A 19,347-nucleotide genomic window follows, 5' to 3' on the forward strand; every position below is an offset into this window, starting at 1 on the left:
ATCATACTGATGTACCATCGCCCACACTGGTAACTGTACATACATAGATGGACCTAATGCGTTTTGTAATAAGGTCCACCGATGTACAGTTGTGTTGCTAGTTGTACCTACTACGAAATTTGTCGTGCTAAGCGTCCTTAAGTACACAGAAATGTACAATTCTATAAACAATCACTTTGTCTAAAGGCAATGCTCCGCTTTTTATAGAGATTCTGGCAAGTCCTTTGTCCAGCAGTGGACATTTTGGCCATATAATGTGACCCATTTTATTTGTAAACAGTTGAAGAGTTTCTATACGTAATCCTTACGTTAATACTGCATCAAATCACAGTAATGATTGCCCCTCTTCCCAGACGTTGTTTTCCAACTCTCAGCTGTCCTGCCAATAGTTGTAGTTCCCAGCGGGCGGCGGGACCGGCATCGGAGGCCCAGTCGGGGCTCCGGCGCCGTACGGGGAGCCCTGCGGAGACCCGTACCGAGGCCTGAACCATGGTCGACTAGTGAACTGATACTGGTTGTTAGCATACGCTGCCATGTTTTGCCCTGTCGCATTGGGATATGGGTTCTGGGTTTGGGTAGGTGGGAATGCATTAGGCATGTTTGGGAGATTAGTTGCTGGATAAGTTTGGTTAGGCGCTGGTGTGGTTGACGGTGAATACTGCGCTTGCGATATAGGTGTAGAAGAGGTGTAGTTCTGTGTGTTAGCTTGGGGATTCGAGCCGTTTGTAGGCTGGTACGTGGCTGGAGGCTGCGTGGTTGTTGTCTGATTTACGTTATACGTTTGAGGGTTGCTGCCATTGGTCGTGTAACTCTGTTGAGTCTGCTGATTGGTCAACGTTTGCGTCGCTGCTCCATCATTGGTCATTATCTGCTGTTGGCTCTGAGTCATAGCATAGTTTTCCTGCGACGATGAGGTTATGTAATTGGTTTGATTCGTGCCATTGGTGGATTCATTCTCCGTGGGCGTATTTGATTGGCCGTTACCGTTGTTTGACGGTGGATTCGCGCTCTGATTGGCCGGGACGGTGTACTGCACTGGATTATTGGCTGGAACTATAGCTCCCGAGTTAGACTGCATCATGTATTGAGCTGGCATACCGGCATATTGAGACGTGGGGGTGATGAAGGTGGAGTTTTGAGGCATTATTTGGTGGACCGGTTGTTGGGTCGGTGGATTAGATTGAGGCATTGGAGAGGCTGGCGGAGGCGCTTGTACTAAAGGAATAGTTCCAGACACAGCCATGTTAGGGTTACTTAGCTGCTGACCGGCTAAAGCTGCGTTTAGCTGCTGTGCTGACAGCTGCGTATTCAAATTAATTCCCGCAGGCATGTAATGTGAATTAGGTGGCAAATTCATTTGCATCAAAGGCATATTGTATTGGACGCCATTAGGCATCAGTTGGTTAGGTTGCATGACTGTGACATTCTGTCCCGGTTGCAGCACTTGCTGACCAATCAGGCCTGGTGGTAGGCCTGATTGGACGATGTTGTGCTGGTTGGCAGGGATCATGTAGACTTGGCTGTTCTGTTGGCCGATCATGGGCATCTGGCCGATGTTGAGGGGGTTCTGCAGGACCGTCATGCCCTGGGGCACGGTGATCATCTGCACGTTCTGGTTCTGCAGCTTGTTGGGGTCCTGCTTGTCTTTGCTCTGTATTTGGATGGCGCTGCGCTCCATTTGCCGGATGTACATGCCGGTGTTCTCTTGCGTTACTCCGGCGGCTGACACGCTGGGGAAGGAAGAGATGCTCATTAATACAAATCAAGATGGTTTGCGAAAATCAAGATATAGTATTCATTGTAATTATTTTCTTTAAAAATATACAATGGATAACTCTAATTCATATATCGTGTCTTTTTATATACCGGCCTGTTTAGCCCTGTATAAGTTGGCCCTGGGTTCGAATCTCGGGAAGGGCAATTACTAGTGTTTTTTTTAATGAATATTCGTTCCTAATCAATGGACGTTTCCTATGTATGATCGAGTGAGAATGTTTGTAAATCGACGCCGCATCGTCAAATAGTTATGCTTAGTATGGGCCTGTCTGTTTATTAAAAATGTATATACCTAGGTATGTTTCTCTGGATATAACTTTACTTACTTGGTCTGCTGTCCAGACGACACGTGTATGATGGTGCCGTGTGCCGGATTAATCTTCATCCCCATACTGACCACCGTGTTGTCTCTAGCTGCAATAACAAACTATTACAACAACCTCCATTACCTTATACACGCAACGCTTTACTACGCAATGCCGCTAGCGCTAGGCTACCTTTCCATTGAGGTGAAGACGACCGGAGATGAGAGGAATTAACCATTGGTCGCGATTCATCTCTTCTCTGGATTACCATGGTTGATTCCTCTCATTTCCGCCGAAGTGGAAACGCAGCCTTCAGAAAAAACTAGCAAAAGTGATAGCGAAATGAGTACTGTTCTAAACACTCGTAAAAATTTGAGATCAAGATTTTACTGTCACTGAATGCTATTAGCTTCGCAATGCCTGAACTAAGAGCAATACTCTAATTGACCATCGCTGCACCTTATGTTCATGCAATAAGGTTTGAAAATTGTCAGACAACTGCGATGGCACGTGCAACAGGAACACTTGCTGAGGAAAAATTGTTATTAGGTAGTATTTTGGAGTCTTAGACGTGGTCGGCGCAGCGCTACAAAGGTAAGACTTAAGTGAAAAGGTTCGCATGCTGGTATGGTCTCGTACGACTTCTGAGGAAGCAAAATAAACCCCCAATGCCTTTCTTCTCTGCCTCAGGTGCGAGTCCTCAGCCTCGGCATCCTCAGACTGCACGCGCGACCTATTATAGGTATTAAATGCAGATATGTCCGGTCGCCTGCAGCTTGCTATCTGTACTGGCACAGAATAAATAATAGTACTAGGTACAGTAGGTACAGAAGATTCACTCTCTAACAAAACGCGTCTTTTACGACAGATACGACCGCTAGGTGGCGCAAGCGCGAGCAGGCGTCCGTTCCGTAGCGGTGCGCGGCAACTACTATGGGTACACGCCAAAATTGGTGTGGGGCCGCATGTACTTCTAGGAGTTGTAGGTACTTGTAGCGACACGACGAAATCGCGGAGTGAGCCACGCCTGGTACTGGTTACTCTAATATCCCGCGTAAAATAAAAACATGCATTAAACTACATTTAAGTTAAGTTAATATCGCTGCTAATCGCATAAACAGGAACCTGCAGGCACGCTGGTTGGGCTCTGAAGGCCTGAATCCCCTGAACCTGGATGTAGATTATCCGCAATCTGTAAGGCTTAGTCTTAATTAGGCATGCGACAAAGTAATCCATGAAGAAGGATTAAAACTACTCGACGCCCGGCTTCAGTCTGACCCGTTTAATCCTTTGACCGCCAAAGACGTCAACTCACGCGTGCGGCGTCAGCCCAATATCAACCTTCGTGCATTCCAATAAGGTTCACGATGACGCGCCGACCACGATAGGCATGGCGCTCAAAGGATTAACAACCGCCGTAGCTAACGTAGACATCGTCTCATGCATTGGACTCGCTTAAGAAACTGATGAGTTTAAACCCCTAAGGAAGAAGACTAACGGGATGCGCTGAAAACCCCGATCACCAAATAGACAATGCTGTCACAGTATAATAAAGAGTACTAGCGTACAGTATGGACACTCCCTGCCTCCCGTTGAAAGTGCCGCCCACCCGCTCTCCTCACAGTTACCCTACAATGTCTTATCTCACTCAGACAAGCATGGTACGCGTTCACTTACACGAGCTTAGGCTGTGTGTGTGTGCGTAGGAACGCGTTTGTTTCATACATTTGATCGCCAGTGTCCGAAGTGTGATGCTGTGATGTGTCTTTGTCTTTGTCTCGGATCTTAAATAAGATCGGTTACAAGCCACATGTGAGCCAATAAACACTACCAACGCAGCTGAAGCAGTCGCCGTGACCGAAATCGGTCGGGAGAGATTAGTACAGGAGCAAAAACGGTTGAGGCTACGTGTTTAATGACACTGCATGCCAGTATCTACTTTGCTTATGTTTACTTGTCTCTGTAATATGGAGTTATGATATGGGGTATTGTATTGGCACTTATTACTTAAATACTGTGGCGCATCGCTACCGCTATAAAATTGTATCTAATACACTAATGCTACATTCTTATGGTCTCCTCCATTAAATAAATAAATTTTATTTCTCGCTGCGTAGTTGCTGCTAATATATGATAGTAATGATAACGACAATTACGCGTTTGCGGGATATGTTCAATTTAGGAAGCCCGTAAGATGAAGACGCTCAATGCTATTTCATTTACGCTGTAGGCCTTCATTTTACACTACGCCATGCAATTTATTACGCCAAGATTCTTCACTAAGACTTTTCAGTCACACTGCAAACTTATTTTAACCAAGCCAACTGCATAAAGTAGATTACGCATTTACGTACGCTATACGCCAAAATTAGCCCTAATTTAAAAGCATACGATCTCAGCAGGTTGATTATGATTTGGTGCATTCTCTGGCAAAAGTAAACCGTAGTTCCGGTAGCCCATATGAAAAAAAGTTCATCGTCAGTTACTAGTACTCGGTAAATTCTAAGTAAATCTCCAGAGCAGCAGAATGTTGATTCAGTTGAAGACCTGAAATGGGTAAATTCATTTAACAGAAGCACGCCGCAGTTTCCTGATGTTTGTGACTGGATTATTGAAGTAAAAACTGAAGACCACGTACATCCTGTCATACATAAAATAAGAAGAAAAAATCATAATAAATGGTAGGTCTGGGCTCAGAAACATGCATCGAATGAGATAAGCTGAGATAAAACAGACGTTAGTCTAGATTACTCTGGATCAAGTCTAGATTACCTGTGTGAGGTTAGACACTATAGAAAGCATGAATAAAATTAGAACAGGAATAAGAAAGAAAATAATGCTGGAACAGTAAACTGTAAAAAAGCACATTTACGCATTGCGCGCGATTACATTTAACATCTTATTTAGAATTTAAATAATTAGTCGGTATTCGGTACATTTACGCACAACATGCACAAAGAGAAATTATTGATTACGCCAAAAAATAAGTATAAGTAAATTAGAGGACTAAAGTGGAACAGAATTTACGCCTACTCGATAAGCTTAAAATTTGAAATAAAAGCAATAATGTGTAATTTTCACGTCTAAATCAACGAATCAGATAGTCGTATAGGTTTATTTAAAGGCAGATAAACAAATAATTATTACTAAGGGATTGTTACAGATAGAAAAATAGGTACGACTCACGAGGTCTTTTTTGTACCAGGTTTTCCGAATGTAAGCAATATTTTTTTACATCTTGCAGTTCTTTAGGATTACTCAAAAATGCATACCTATATTACTATATTTAAAATAAATTTAAATTTATTACTTTGGTATTTGACTGTACATAAAATAAATTATTTTACGCCAATTACACCACGCCTGATCAGAAGATTAATATAGAATCGTAGACAGCAGTTATTTTTAGACACAATTTCTATTTTTAAACCCGTATAAAACTATAAAGAGTAAGTTATTTGATTGTGACGTCACATGCTAGTGTTTCATATAAAGTCCATAGTGGCAAGTCGTTTTGACAGGTCGAAAAAAGAAACTGATTTGACTAGTAGTCAGATCATAGACTAGGAATCCTCTAGACTGAGCATAGTAACGCTACCCCCTCTGCCACTTATACGGTAGTTTTACTCCATCTTCGAGTCAATCCCGTGCCGTGATTGGTCCGTGTCTTTGAACGGACCAATCACGGCACGGGATTCGCTCACGTCGTCCCCCCGCACCGGCCGCACCCCCGTATTTTTGGCAGCATCGGTTTCACGAAATAATTGCTCTAAACTCAGTCTAGAGGATTCCTAGTCTATGAGTCAGATAGACGTGAAAGACACATTATCGCGGGTCCCGGCTAGAAATCATCAATACCTGCGGTCGTCCACGTGCGAGAGTCTCTGGCCGAGCTCTTGTCCGGCCCCTGCGATCTGCGTTACACCATAGAGAAATATAGTAAGACAAGAGTGCTCACTCCATACATCAGTTCAGACTATTAATTTCAGTGTCTACATCTAGCATCGAGTAGCGGAACTATCAGTACTGCTACTTGACAATAGATGTAGCACCGACCGGAAAGTCTTATCTCAACAGCATAAGACTTTCCGGTCGGTGCTACATCTATTGTCAAGTAGCAGTACTGATAGTTCCGCTACTCGATGCTAGATGCTAATAGTCTTTTTGGTACTAAAACTGATGTATGGAGTGAGCACTCTATGTATTTTTTTTTCTCTATGGTTACACACAACTTTCAATACACATCGTACACATGCACAATACTCCCAAAGAAACATTTCGATGACACCCGAAAGTTCAAACAAACTTCCAGATGGCGCTGCGAAAAGTCTCCCAAGAAATCTTGTAGATGGCGCTCCGAAATTTTCTCCCATAACACGGCGCCTGAAAGTTCTTCAAAATAATTGCAGATGGCGCTGCGAAATTTTTCCCAAGATTCTCCCATGAAATTTGCAGAACTGGCGCCCAAATAAATTCTTTAATTTCGTCCCGGAGGCTAAATTTATAGACTAGAATAATTTTAGCGGTTTCCAGAACAGCACAAGACGACTCAAAACCGAGGTTTCGCAAAATCTTTCTTCCCGCAGCCGTTGTAAATTATATTTGATATTTTCAGAAATAATTTCAATATCAATAGTAACGCCAAATGCTTTTGTAGTTTGAAAATAATTTCGATTGTATAAGGATTATCTCTGCAAATATTATCTCACGAAAGACTCAAAATCATTTCAAGACGTAATCTCTACTACATATCGGCACTACTTTGAAAAAATCTCGTATCTCACACTCCTACTCAAAATAGAAAGGCAGTAACTCTGTATGCATCCCATACATATATACCAAAGGGGCTACCCCGAAAACCGAAATTCGCAAATTGCGGGAACTTTCTCTTTTAGTCCAATGAAGGCGTAATTAGAGTGACAAGAGAAAAATTCCCGCAATTTGCGGACTTCGATTTTCCTTTTGATTCACATAACAGTATACGAGTTTTTATCAAAGTAGTACCGATATTTAACAATGATTATTTCGATTTCATGTCTTTCGTAATATCTGAAAGAGAAGTTGTATTAGTAACACAAAGTAAACACATTTTTCAGAATCTTAGTAAGTGGACGCTCGAAGCGGAGCGTTCGGCGGGGCGTGCAGCGTGGCTGTGGGCTCACGCGTGATGTGAGCAGCGTGCACTAAGGCCGCTCCTATACGTGCGCATTTATTTAACATGCACGCCGCACGCCCCGCCCCGCTGCACGCACAACTCGAGCGTCCACTCAGGCCTTACACTTATAGTTATGACATACCCAGCGGGTGCAATAGGCCGTAGTTGCAACTGACTTGGCGTGCCATCAGACAGTCTCTTTTGCCCACGATTCTCTTGATTCATATTTTTAGTTGGTGTCGATGAATTCTGGAAAAGTCGATGTGAGTGTTTCAGTATTATGCTTTGTTAACAACATCGAAAGTTAAAAATGAGAAGCAAAAACCTTTTATAATTATGGAATATACGCGCAGAACAAGAGTGAAGAGTGGAAATTCGAACGGTATCACACATGTATATACTCTGACTCGTTTTCAGTGTGACTCACTTGAATGTGGTTTAATTTAATAGCTACATAAGCTACATTCAATGGAATTTGGTAGAATTGCAAGCATTGACGTATATCTCAGGACGGGCCTTACGGGCACTAAAAAATTAAAAATGGTACTAGTTCAGCGGTGGCACGAATGCACGATGGCACGAATTCGAGCCAATCGTGCAGTCTAACGGAACTAGTTGCGACCAATCGCGCGCGTGATGCGAACTCATCATGCAATCGCGTTGTAGCGGTGTCACACCGCTGTACTGGCCCCATTCATATTGTCCTGAGATATACGTCAATAATTGCAAGATTTGCAAAAGTCTCACTCTGCAGGAAAAGACAGTGTATGTTCTACATGGCTACTCTTGCATATATAAAACCTTTCACCGCCAAAGACGTCAACTGACGCGCGCGGGTACAGCCCAATATCAACCTTCGTGCATTCCGACAAGGTTCACTATGACGCGCCGCACAGGATAGGCATGGCGTTAAAAGATTTCTAACGGTTAAACTAAACAGTGACACATCTAAAGCCGAAATGAGACTGTGAGCTCAAGCACTAACCTATGAACTTAGGATAACTAAAATTAGTATAACCTGTAAACCAACTATGTTGCAACAGACCTCAACCGTGAAGCGAAATGAAGTGAATAAGAAATGGGGTTGGCAACTGTCAAAGGTTTGCATAGATGGCACCATCATAGCTTGCCCCTTTTTCTATGAGATTTGGCTTAAACGGCTGGCATCCAGGGCATTAAAAAAAACGAAAATATGACAAAAGTCTAGGGATTGACAGGGCAAGCTATGATGGCGCCATCTGCTAAATACTTCGACCGGCCAACCCCATTATTAAATAGTTTTTAGAATGGCTATTCATTATGGTGGATGTGTGTGCAGGTAAATTTTTACACTAAAATTTATTTACGGCTTTTTGGAGTATTTAGGGTAACATTTTCATAATTATAATATAACTGTAATAATTGGTTAATTATTACGGTAACTTATTTGTATGAATAGCAAACTAGCATTTTGTGTAAATTTTAGTTTGTTTTCGTATTAAAATCTTAGACACAAAAAGAGGTATTAGGAAATCTCAATATTCGCGATCATTCTATAAATGTTTAGGCCTTCCAGTCTTTCCACTGAGGTGGACAAAAATTAAAGATCTGCGCCATAAAGCAGTACCTAGATAGAATGAAACAATAGTATCATTTGTTTCAATCCAAATCTATCCGCTCTGCTGGATTACAATCAATGATATTCTCCGCCTCAGTGGAAAGGCAGCCTTATACTTGGCGCAAATAAGTTAATGTGATTGAATAAAACAATAATAAAAGAAAAATATTAAGAAAATACACCAAAAAGCTGTTAAAACTGTGTAGAAAATATAAATAACCAACAGACATTACTTGCTTAATATTTGTGTGAAAATGAAAACCACCAGCAGAAATATTTATTAATATTATAAGAGAAATTAGAGTAAGCTTGTGGGTTGGCACAACATGTAGTAATTATTATGCTCACAGATAACACTTGAGGTGACGACGCTTGCCCAGTTGATATTATATTTATCAGTGAGCCACTGCTCACTATTGGCTGTAGGGAATTCATACAAATGTAGTCCATACAATTAAAACTGACTTACTGCTATATTGACAAATGGTTCATACATACAAAAGGAAAACACATCTTATATCTATGGCATTAAGTAGGAATATTGAATGTCAATATTTTCAACTTTTCCATTTTATCAATCTTAGAATAAAACAATCAAGAATATGTTTAAGAAAATCTTTGTTGTAGATTGTAGTCTGTGCGGAAAGAGAAGAGTCGTGGAATGTATGGGGCCCAATACATTTCACAACTCTTCTCTTTCCGAACAGACTATGTATGGCTTAAATTCACCCCCTCATTCATAAAACTTTACGGGCCTAATTTAGTTAAATTATGTTTTATAGACAAACGATTCATAGCTAATTCAGGCCAGTAACGCGTTTATGAATAACGCCATTAGACTTTTACGGCAGTTATGACAGTGGCGCCGAAACCGGATACGGAGACGATGTGCAAGTGAGAAAGCGCCATACATGTCTATAGCGTTGTCTCGTTCGCACGCCGTTGACAAGTCCAGTTGCGGTACCAGTATGAAGACAGTCTTATTAGAGTCGGACCAATAAAAGTCTGCATCGGATTTGATAGCCCACGCAGTGCAAGTGTTATTTAAACGTCATAATTTCATAGAAGTTTGACGTTTAAAATAACACTTGCACTGCGTGGGCTATCAAATCTGCTGCAGACTTTTCTTGGTCTGACTCTTATAGAGGAACATTCTATATACCTCGTCTTTTTAAGAATTTTTCTAACCTCAAAAGTAGTGGTAATGAACTTTTTCTTCTGAAATGCTGGCACAGCAACCTTTTCAGTAGAAAAAGGCGGCAAATTTGAAAACAGACTATAGAAAAATCACACATAATATACGATTTTTTGTTTCAACCGCTAATCAATTATTATTTATGTATGAGAAATAAGGAAAGAAGTAAATAATATTACCTTCTGATTAAGATGCATAATAGTTCCCGTGGCTTGAAGCTGCTGGAACTGAGCTGCACTCAGCGGGAGTGACGTTTGAGGCAAGCCACCGGCAGGTGCTATCTGTTGATGCAAGGTTTTTGTTTTAAATATTCTGACTTTGTGTATGTATTAATTCAACCATTGAAAGAAATCTTAAATATATAGGAATAAACAATGATTCACCATATAAGAGCTTAAGGATACATAAACCATAAAACTCTCTGCAGGTTGTTTCTTCAGGAGTCAGAAACGGGTTTAATTAACTAGTGTGTTATATTTCTAATACTTACTGAAACAAATTGTTGATGCTGTAAATTAGACAATCCCTGATTAGCCGTTAGATCTTGTAACTGCTGGTACGGGATCAACATGGTCTGCGAGCCCGGCATCGCCCACTGCACGGTGTCCCCTTGGATGTGGTACTTCACATCCTTGTCTCCCTTGTCCGTGCTGTACAATATCTTCTGGGAGGCATTTGTACTCTGAGCGGCACAAACGACAGGAGTAGCTGTCGCCGAACTCACTGTTGTCGTGTCAGATGATGTTAAACTAGCTTGAGGAAACGAATACCCGTTCGGCAATATCATTGACATGGAAGACGGCCCACCACTCAACCGTAACTGAGTCACGTTTACTGGCTGCATGCTAGATAAATCCACAATCTGGGTCCCACCAAAATTAGGCTGCTGTAGTGAACTTAAATGTTGCGCTATTGGCAAATGAGTAAAGTTTCCCGCATTAGACACTTGCATCCCAGGTTGCACTATGGGTATTAATTGACCGTTCTCCTGATTAAGCACATATTGTTGCTGCGGTTGCAGGAATTGTAAGACTGTCGGTTGCCGGACTGTCATTAAAGGAGTTGTGGACTGAGCTACACTGACAACAGGTGGGTTGACCGTCTGGGGTGCTGGGGATGTTAGTGTTGAGGGAGTTGAGAGCGCCACGGTGGCTACAGGGGGCGGGACGGGCGGAGGTGCAGTTGTCGTGGCCAACGTCGGTGGCGGCACATTCAGCGGCGGCGGAGGGCCCCCAGCCTGCTGCGCGCTCCACTGGGCTAATTCAGCACGAATAGTCTCGATCAGGTTCAGCGCTAGCGACCGAGCGGCCGCCAAAGCCTCAGATCTCGTGTGATGCAGAGCTAAATGCAGCGGCTCGAATTTCTCACTTTTCAGCACGGCTAACACGCCCGTTTCTGAGCGGATATATTCTATGTTGGTTCCATTCTGAAATACAAAATGTCTTAATAGAATTCGCCTTCATATATACAAGAAATCTAATGAGATGAAAGCTGTAACATACTGGTCCAAGAATACGCCCTTTTATGTCGAAGGCGGCTGGCGCGTTGTCCAAACCTATGTATACTTTTTCAACTAATCCTCCAGACATAGTTTTAACAATTAATTTTTATATTTCACTTCAATATTCTTAATTTATAGAAAGCATCTTTCAGAAAATAAGCGGACGCGACTTGACGCGAAATTGACATTAGTTTTTTTTAAATTCTCAAACGCATTGCCACAGATAACTCTATTCTATAGTGAGACAAACGATATAAAGCGCTGTGCAGATATTTTTAGTCGCATGGAGGCGATTGTTATCGCATTAAGCCCTTGCTACACGGTCGCCGACAAGCCCCTCAGACCGCGTGGCCTTGGTTTGGACGGACCGTGTAGACAGTTGTTTCCAACAAAATTTGACCAAAACTGATCAAGGACAGACCAAGGTCAGACGGTTAGAAGGCTTGTCGGCGACCGTGTAGCAAGGGCTTAAAGCTTGTGCCGAAACGCTGCTGCTAAAAATGGTCAAACTTCTTTGGCTTAAAGATCTCGTAGCCAGGGTAAAATCCAAAAAAAAAACACATTTCAAAGTGACAGATTTGGTCAAAACAAATAGAAATAGAATAGAATTTCAAAATATTTGTAAGTTTAACAACATATCGTAAGTTTGCAAAATGCAATCAACAAACCTGTCTAAAGCGATAAGAAGGTTCTCTATATCGGCAACGAAATGTAACACATTTGCGGAGGAACTTCACAAAAACTTCATACCCACGAACCAATTCCAAAGAACGCTTCTCTCTGCGGGATCTGCTGCAATTTCCCTCTTCAATCCATGGCGGGGGGACATGATCGCCTGCCTGGGTGAAGTGACGGGCGGCAATGCTATAAGATACATGAAGGAAAAAATGCTTGAGACAACAGAAGGAAAAGAAATATTAAGTGAGATGCCTCGTATAAATTCTCAGACGGTTTCTTTCGATCAGCTTGCGAATATGCCTGAGAATACTTTAGGAAAGGTATACGCGGACTTCATGAAGGAGAACAATATCACAGCAGACTCAAGGATGCCTGTACAGTTCATTGAAGATCCAGAAATGGCATATGTGATGCAGAGGTATAGAGAAGTGCATGATTTAGTACACGCCTCCTTGTTTATGAAGACTAATATGCTGGGAGAGGTAGATTTTACAAAATTCCTTCATTTTTGACATAAGGTGCAGGGGGACAGTTTCGACTGTGCCTGCGGGATAATTTCAACTAGTCGAAATATCTTCCATGTTTTACATTCATAACTAGAGTGCCATATATGTCCAAATAGCGAAAAAGATGTTTTGTCTGTGACTCTCGTTAATAATGTAAAACATGGAAGATATTTCGATTAGTTGAAATTATCCCGCAGTCAAAATTGCCCCCGGCACCTTAGGTTTAATTATTTTTTGGAGATTAGGAAACATAGTTTTGAAAACTCCAACACTAGTAAAAAGATATTAATTTTATATACAGTCATGCTCAAAATATATATCTATCTATTAAGCCCTTTTGTTCTGAGTTAGAGTATGTCTCTAAGCTCAGTGTGCCGCTTGGCAAAGGCCTCCTCTAGCTCTTTCCATTGGGGTCTGTCGTGGGCCACTCTTCTCCATTTCGGGCCCGCTGTGAGATTGAGTTCATCCTCCCATCTTGTTCGAGGTTTCTTCTGACTCCGTGTGCAACCTCTTGGGTACCAATCCGTTACGATCTTACTCCATTTTTCCTGCTTGTCTCTCAACATGTGGCCAGTCCATCTCCACTTCTGCTGGTCTATTTTAGTGAGTATGTCGGTCACTTTTGTTTTTTGTCTCAGGTCTTCATTTCTCATTTTGTCTAGTCTGCGTGTTCCCGTCATACTTCGTTCCATAGACCTCTGGCAGTACTGAAGCCTGTTTCGGTGCTCTTTGTTGAGTGCCCATGTCTCACATCCGTATGAATGCAGGGTAAGATACATGTGTACAGGGTAAAATATATATAAGAGAAGATTTATTTCTAAATTCATTTACCGATTGAGTTGGCAGTGATGGCAGTCGTTTTCGTAAAAACTAGTGCATGCGTCAATTCTGGGCATTAAGTCAAGTGGACCTCAGGCTCCCATGAGCCGTGGCAAAATGCCGGGATAACGCGAGGAAGATGTTTCCAGAATGTATCTATCTATTAAGCCCTTTTATTCTGACTTAGAGTATGTCTTTTAACTTAATGTGCCGCTTGGCAAAGGCCTCCTCCAGTTCTTTCCATTGGGGTCTGTCGTGGGCCACTCTTCTCCAGTTTGGGCCCGCTGTGAGTTTGAGTTCATCCTCCCATCTTGTTCGAGGTTTCAAGAATCCAGAATGTATAACATTTTGCAGGTAGCTGTAAAATGGGTGGAAGGAATCCAGACGAAACTCCCCATGTGCATCAGTGGTGGTATCTGGGGCGCGGCTCGCCTTAAGCCGAAGCATCGGCAGCTGTACCTCAAATGCTACCTGCCCTGGGCTGTAAGGACTGGACATAATGCTAGGTTTCTGCAAGGTAATGTTATAATGAAATGCTACCTACTTTGGAGTGTACATCTACATCCTAATGTACATTGGGCAGCACGAGGTTAGACAAGTGCCAGTATAAATTAGGTATTATTTTCGTTTTCAGGTATATACTTCGAAAAGAGATGGGACCAAGATATTGACGAATTTCATAAGGAGCTGAACATTGTTCCGTTGCTCAAGAAGTAATACATATTCTGTAGGTATTGTAAAACTGTAAAGGCGTTATTGTAAATATGTAGTAGGTAGTTTATAGTTGTTTTGTTTGACAGATCAGGAAAAGTTTAAAAGGTATTAATAAATTATATAATTATTTCAGAAAGTGTTGCTTATTTCAACAGATACATACTTACTTAAACATACCTTTTATACCAAAAAGTAGGTTGAAAAAAATATCGTTTAATTTGTTTCTAATAGGACCTTATTTTATTTGTATCAAAAACGTAAATGGAACTTGCTAACTGTGTAAACAAGAGTCACTAGTAAATTCATCATTTAGAGTATTTCAGAGACAATTTCAATAAAGATAGTTTATTCAAGTAGGCATAATTACAATGCGCTTATGAACGTCAAATAAAGCTAGGTAGACCGGCTCCAACCCTACACCTCTGCATCGAGAAGATTTACAATACGATTAAGATTTTGCAATACGGCGGTTTGTTTACATAGCAAGTTCCATAGAATGACACTTTAAAATAGGCACCAGTCTACCAAGACTACCTCCTCAAAACATCTCCTTAGTCGCTGCAAGTCTGCAAATATCATGAACTATCATCTGCAAAGATGCTGTGGCCAATGATAATGATATGAAACAATGGGATTAAAAAAAACAAAAACCATAATAATTACTCTTATATTTCGTAAGTATACTTAAAATTAAATCTTTGCATTAACATGTAACATTTAACAAGATCACATCTTTGTATCACTTATATACGAAATGTTCCTAGCGTGGTAAATTTTATCATGGAATATTCAAATCATCACATGCAGTGCCTTTGAGTCAGGGTCATGAATGTACGCAAAGCTTAAAAAAGAAAAAGAAAAACGAATTACAAACTTAGCTTATTAAACTTAGCTTTTTTGTAAGTCTTAGGCAATATTATGGTCTTGTTGAAATTCGAGTTTTATGATAAAATGTAACATGCTAGGGGCTAATGAAAGAGATAACAAATTCTTGGTGTACATCAATATTTATATGTTTTTAGGGTTCCGTAGCCAAATGGCAAAAAACGGAACCCTTATAGATTCGTCATGTCTGTCTGTCTGTCCGTCTGTCTGTCCGTCCGTATGTCACAGCCACTTTTCTCCGAAACTATAAGAACTATACTGTTGAAACTTGGTAAGTAGATGTATTCTGTGAACCGCATTAAGATTTTCACACAAAAATAGAAAAAAAACAATAATTTTTTGGGGTTCCCCATACTTCGAACTGAAACTCAAAAATTTTTTTTTTTCATTAAACCCATACGTGTGGGGTATCTATGGATAGGTCTTCAAAAATGATATTGAGGTTTCTAATATCATTTTTTTCTAAACTGAATAGTTTGCGCGAGAGACACTTCCAAAGTGGTAAAATGTGTGTCCCCCCCCTGTAACTTCTAAAATAAGAGAATGATAAAACTAAAAAAAATATACGATGTACATTACCATGTAAACTTCCACCGAAAATTGGTTTGACCGAGATCTAGTAAGTAGTTTTTTTTTAATACGTCATAAATCGCCTAAATACGGAACCCTTCATGGGCGAGTCCGACTCGCACTTGGCCGCTTTTTTAAAACATATAATGTCAATAATCATACATAATATTTTATTAGTAACATTAAGGTTGCTTTATGTCACTTCGTAAAAGTTTCGTGGGTGTTTTTAACAGAGATAAAGTGCTCAAAAAGCAAAAATATAAAACTTATTTTTATACACTATCGGTGGTATCACAAAAAAGAAATACAATTTTGTTGTTGCTATGTAGTAAGATACTAAATTCCAGAATTTTTAGCTGTTTATAAACACTATAAACTAATTGCGCTGTGCGCTTTATTGGTGTTACACCAAATTTTTAACAAAACAGCAGACTTACACCATAACAGCATTTAAAACGTTACAAAACAAATTTACATGGTAAGAGTTTCTCCAACGGACATAATGTTAGGTAGCCGAAATGTGATATCATACGTGTATAGGCTGGTCCACACAGAACGAGTCGCCTCGCAAGGAAATTGCCGCGCGAAGCAGCTCGTCCTGTGTGGACCTACCTTATGATCAGAGATGTACAAAATGGTTTTAAAAAAGCATATGCAAAATACTTTTCAGATTTACTATTTCAAATGCAAAATACCAAATAGTTTTGCGTTTTGTATTTCAAATGCTAAATGCAAAATAGGTATTTTCAAAATACTTTTTCAAAATAAAATACCTTTTGAGCAAATCTCAGATATTTTTATTTATTTTAGGTATTTATCAAGAGAAATAGAGACCCTGCGCTAAGCGGACCCTGGCGCTAAGCGGACCCTGGCGCTAGGCCGGGAAAACGCTAGGTTGAAGAAGATCATGAGAAATAGAGACACAATGCCGAGCCGAACAAAAACGTCTAATATCATGGCATGGCACCTTATGCATGACATTTTGGTCATATTTATCAGTACGCGTATCAATAAATTCTGTTATGGTATTAATAATAGTCCGTCGGTTCCTGTCTCTGCGGCCCTGACCACCGGCAGCTTGGGCCCTGCCCCGCTGCTGGCGGCACCCTAGGTTAGGTTTTTTATAATGTGTTTATAATATTTTTTTATATTATTTTTGTAAGTGTTTTTATATTTTAATTTTATATACATATTGTAAAAAACCAACCTAATAGTTAGGGAGGCGAATAGGGGAATTTTCGGCAATACTCGAGCGTGGCAGTTTAAGATATGAGAGATACCTTAGACCTAATAGAACAACCTTGTAAAGTATTTAGCTCTATATGTAGTGACGCGCGCCTAGGATAGACGATCAGATTAGTAAAAAAAAATGGATAGTCTGAAATACTCGAGCGCGTCAGATTAAGATATTGGGGGTTGATTTTAGTGTGTAAAGACTAAATTTAACTAATCTGACGATAAGTCCTTGACGCCGCCGAGATATAGGGTCGCGAACTTGTAAAAAAAAAACGTTAATCCGGCATTCTCAAGCGCGATTTTTTTTTATTTTATTTTGAAGAATATAATCTAAAACTTACTAAAAATACAAAATCTGCCGGTTTCCGCATGACCGGAAGTGTGGAGGAGCCATTTCGTCTTCCTAAGAACGCGTTGCGGCATATAAGTCGCGAACGATACATTTTACAAAAAAAAAGTTTAAATAAACAAAAAAGGTAATTTTATTTTACACAAAAAAGGTCTCTTTATATTTTTGTCCAAATAAAAAGCGCGGCCACGGAATTTTTTGAACCAAAAAACCTTTTTCGGTCAGATTAAGAGAACCCACCAACATTTTTGTCAGATTAAAAAAATATGCTTTCAGGATACCGAGATAAACCTCCCCTATGAAAATCTGACGCGCTCGAGTATTTCAAAAAAACTTTTTTTTTTTTGCATTTTCAAAAATTCATCGTAACTTATCGTCACGCCGAAATCGTCAGTTTTTTTAAAAGAAGCTTCCTTGGGGCCTACTTAACACCCCTTCCGAAAATCTGACGCGCTCGAGTAAATTTTTTTTTTTTTGCATTTTTGACTACTTTATATGCCTACCCCCACCACGCAAACCGGCAGATTAGTATACCGTTGTTATCAGAGGCACTCGGGGCATACGTAGTATGAATATCTGACGCGCTCGAGAATGCCCAAGTAACTGTTTTTTTTAACATTTTTGAAAAACCGTACACGCCAAACCCACCGCTAAAATGGTTTTTGCCATACGAGCTTTTCTTTTCGAAATTATTTTATCTTTCGATTTTGATAGGTCTCGACGGCGCCGTTGAATTACGCCATTTAGCTACCTCGCCTCCCTAACTATAAGAAGATAAATAAATAAAGGAAATAATACTCACTTAAAATAATGTAAAAAACTAGACTAACGAAAAGAGAGCCATGGCTCCATTTTGTGACTTGTGTGGCCATATATTTCGGTTGATTGTGCATCTAGTTCTTATTTTATTATTATTACACTTTTCTTTTATTAATAACAACTGGACTGGTATATCCACAGGCAGTTCCTAGACACGTCACTTCCCATCCGTGACATGGAGTACAAGAGAGCGAGGAGCCTGCGCTGGTATTGTTAAAAAGTGAAAAAAACATCAGTTTTTATTTATTACGCTTTTTAACAATACCAGGGGGCCGATTTTTGAATTTCGATCGCTTGATTTCGTCACTCGAAAATCGGTGGAAAACGGCGAGATGCTGATTTTTGAAATACGAGCGATATAAATTGTGAATTTAGTGGTATTGACCACTAGTTTTTGATTCTATTAGTAGAATTTACATGCCTAGTAGTGGAGATATTACTGAACGAAATACACGAAATCGAGCGGTCGAATTTCAAAAATCGGCCTCCTGGCGCTGGCGCCAGGCGCTAGCAGGCGCCTCTATCGGTCAAATTCGGCAATACAAGCGTCATTCGTTCATTTCATTTTGTTTGACTGGTAATGTTGGCTAAACTTAATCACAAAGTATTTTGCATTTTGAAATGAATATTAAAAATGCAAAATACGTCTCGAAAAGTATTTCAAATAAAATACAAAATGGTTTTTAGTAAAAGGCATTTAAATGCAAAATACAAAATAGGTATTTTGCATTTTGTATTTGCATTTTAAATAGAAGTATTTCAAATAAATCGCATCTCTGCTTATGATGTATCAATCATTATCATTATATGTGCCATTTTCAACCAACAGGGTGCTTCTTGTCGGTTGTCAATAACGCTGTTTCCATATAGCTTTAATTTGAAACCAACCTTATGGCCAACCGACAAAATGGTTGAACACGCCACATATTATAATTATTTTCTGTTGTGGCTATAATTTTGAATATGAGGCGTGAAACTCGTACTGTACAAATGGGCCTAAGCATGGCTGTATATAACAGTTCCACCTGGTGTGTAAGGTGAGAGGTAAACGTAGCATATAGATGTCACATGTCCGTTGTCAACTCTTTAAAAAAAAACTTCGCCAGAAGCGAGCCGTGATGATAGACCCTTTACTGACGAGGCGCGTAGAGTCATATGTAGAGCGTGTGGCATTATAAGAGCATCTCCGCACTCTTGTAGCCAGAGTTATGTAGCTCGGTAGAGCGTCCGTCGAGCTCGACG

General features: G+C 40.4%; 2 protein-coding genes across 3 annotated transcripts; one reads left to right on the forward strand and one right to left on the reverse strand.

The window, feature by feature from the left end:
- Window positions 1–268: 268 nt before the first annotated feature.
- Window positions 269–11,709, reverse strand: LOC134656381 (mucin-5AC-like). Of its 2 annotated transcripts, XM_063511896.1 has the most exons (8): window positions 11,531–11,709; window positions 10,519–11,454; window positions 10,208–10,309; window positions 9,182–9,253; window positions 7,379–7,485; window positions 5,940–5,995; window positions 2,103–2,190; window positions 269–1,730 (listed from the first exon to the last, which is right to left on the reverse strand). In XM_063511896.1, the coding sequence occupies exons 1-8, from the start codon at window positions 11,615–11,617 to the stop codon at window positions 371–373; spliced, it is 2,808 nt and encodes a 935-aa protein (XP_063367966.1). In that variant the 5' UTR covers window positions 11,618–11,709; the 3' UTR covers window positions 269–370. The 2 variants fall into 2 exon arrangements, with proteins under 2 accessions (XP_063367966.1, XP_063367967.1); XM_063511897.1 differs by lacking the exon at window positions 9,182–9,253.
- A 457-nt stretch (window positions 11,710–12,166) lies between these two features.
- Window positions 12,167–14,271, forward strand: LOC134656231 (ubiquinone biosynthesis protein COQ4 homolog, mitochondrial). The gene is made up of 3 exons (XM_063511733.1): window positions 12,167–12,689; window positions 13,887–14,049; window positions 14,167–14,271. The coding sequence occupies exons 1-3, from the start codon at window positions 12,183–12,185 to the stop codon at window positions 14,247–14,249; spliced, it is 753 nt and encodes a 250-aa protein (XP_063367803.1). The 5' UTR covers window positions 12,167–12,182; the 3' UTR covers window positions 14,250–14,271.
- The last annotated feature ends 5,076 nt before the right edge of the window (window positions 14,272–19,347 follow it).

This window comes from Cydia amplana, chromosome 18 (assembly GCF_948474715.1).
Source record: "Cydia amplana chromosome 18, ilCydAmpl1.1, whole genome shotgun sequence".
In the NCBI taxonomy this organism is placed as follows: domain Eukaryota; kingdom Metazoa; phylum Arthropoda; class Insecta; order Lepidoptera; family Tortricidae; genus Cydia; species Cydia amplana.

Bases quoted from the DNA above. Each gene is read 5' to 3' on its own strand.
- LOC134656381 (XM_063511896.1), bottom strand. From the start codon at position 11,617: ATGTCTGGAGGATTAGTTGAAAAAGTATACATAGGTTTGGACAACGCG. The intron at 9,254-10,207 runs GTAATATTATTT...AATTCCCTACAG, and splicing joins TTATGCATCTTAATCAGAAG to CCAATAGTGAGCAGTGGCTC. The intron at 1,731-2,102 runs GTAAGTAAAGTT...TTCCTTCCCCAG, and splicing joins TCGTCTGGACAGCAGACCAA to CGTGTCAGCCGCCGGAGTAA.
- LOC134656231 (XM_063511733.1), top strand. From the start codon at position 12,183: ATGCAATCAACAAACCTGTCTAAAGCGATAAGAAGGTTCTCTATATCG. The intron at 12,690-13,886 runs GTAGATTTTACA...AACATTTTGCAG, and splicing joins AGACTAATATGCTGGGAGAG to GTAGCTGTAAAATGGGTGGA. The intron at 14,050-14,166 runs GTAATGTTATAA...TTTCGTTTTCAG, and splicing joins TAATGCTAGGTTTCTGCAAG to GTATATACTTCGAAAAGAGA.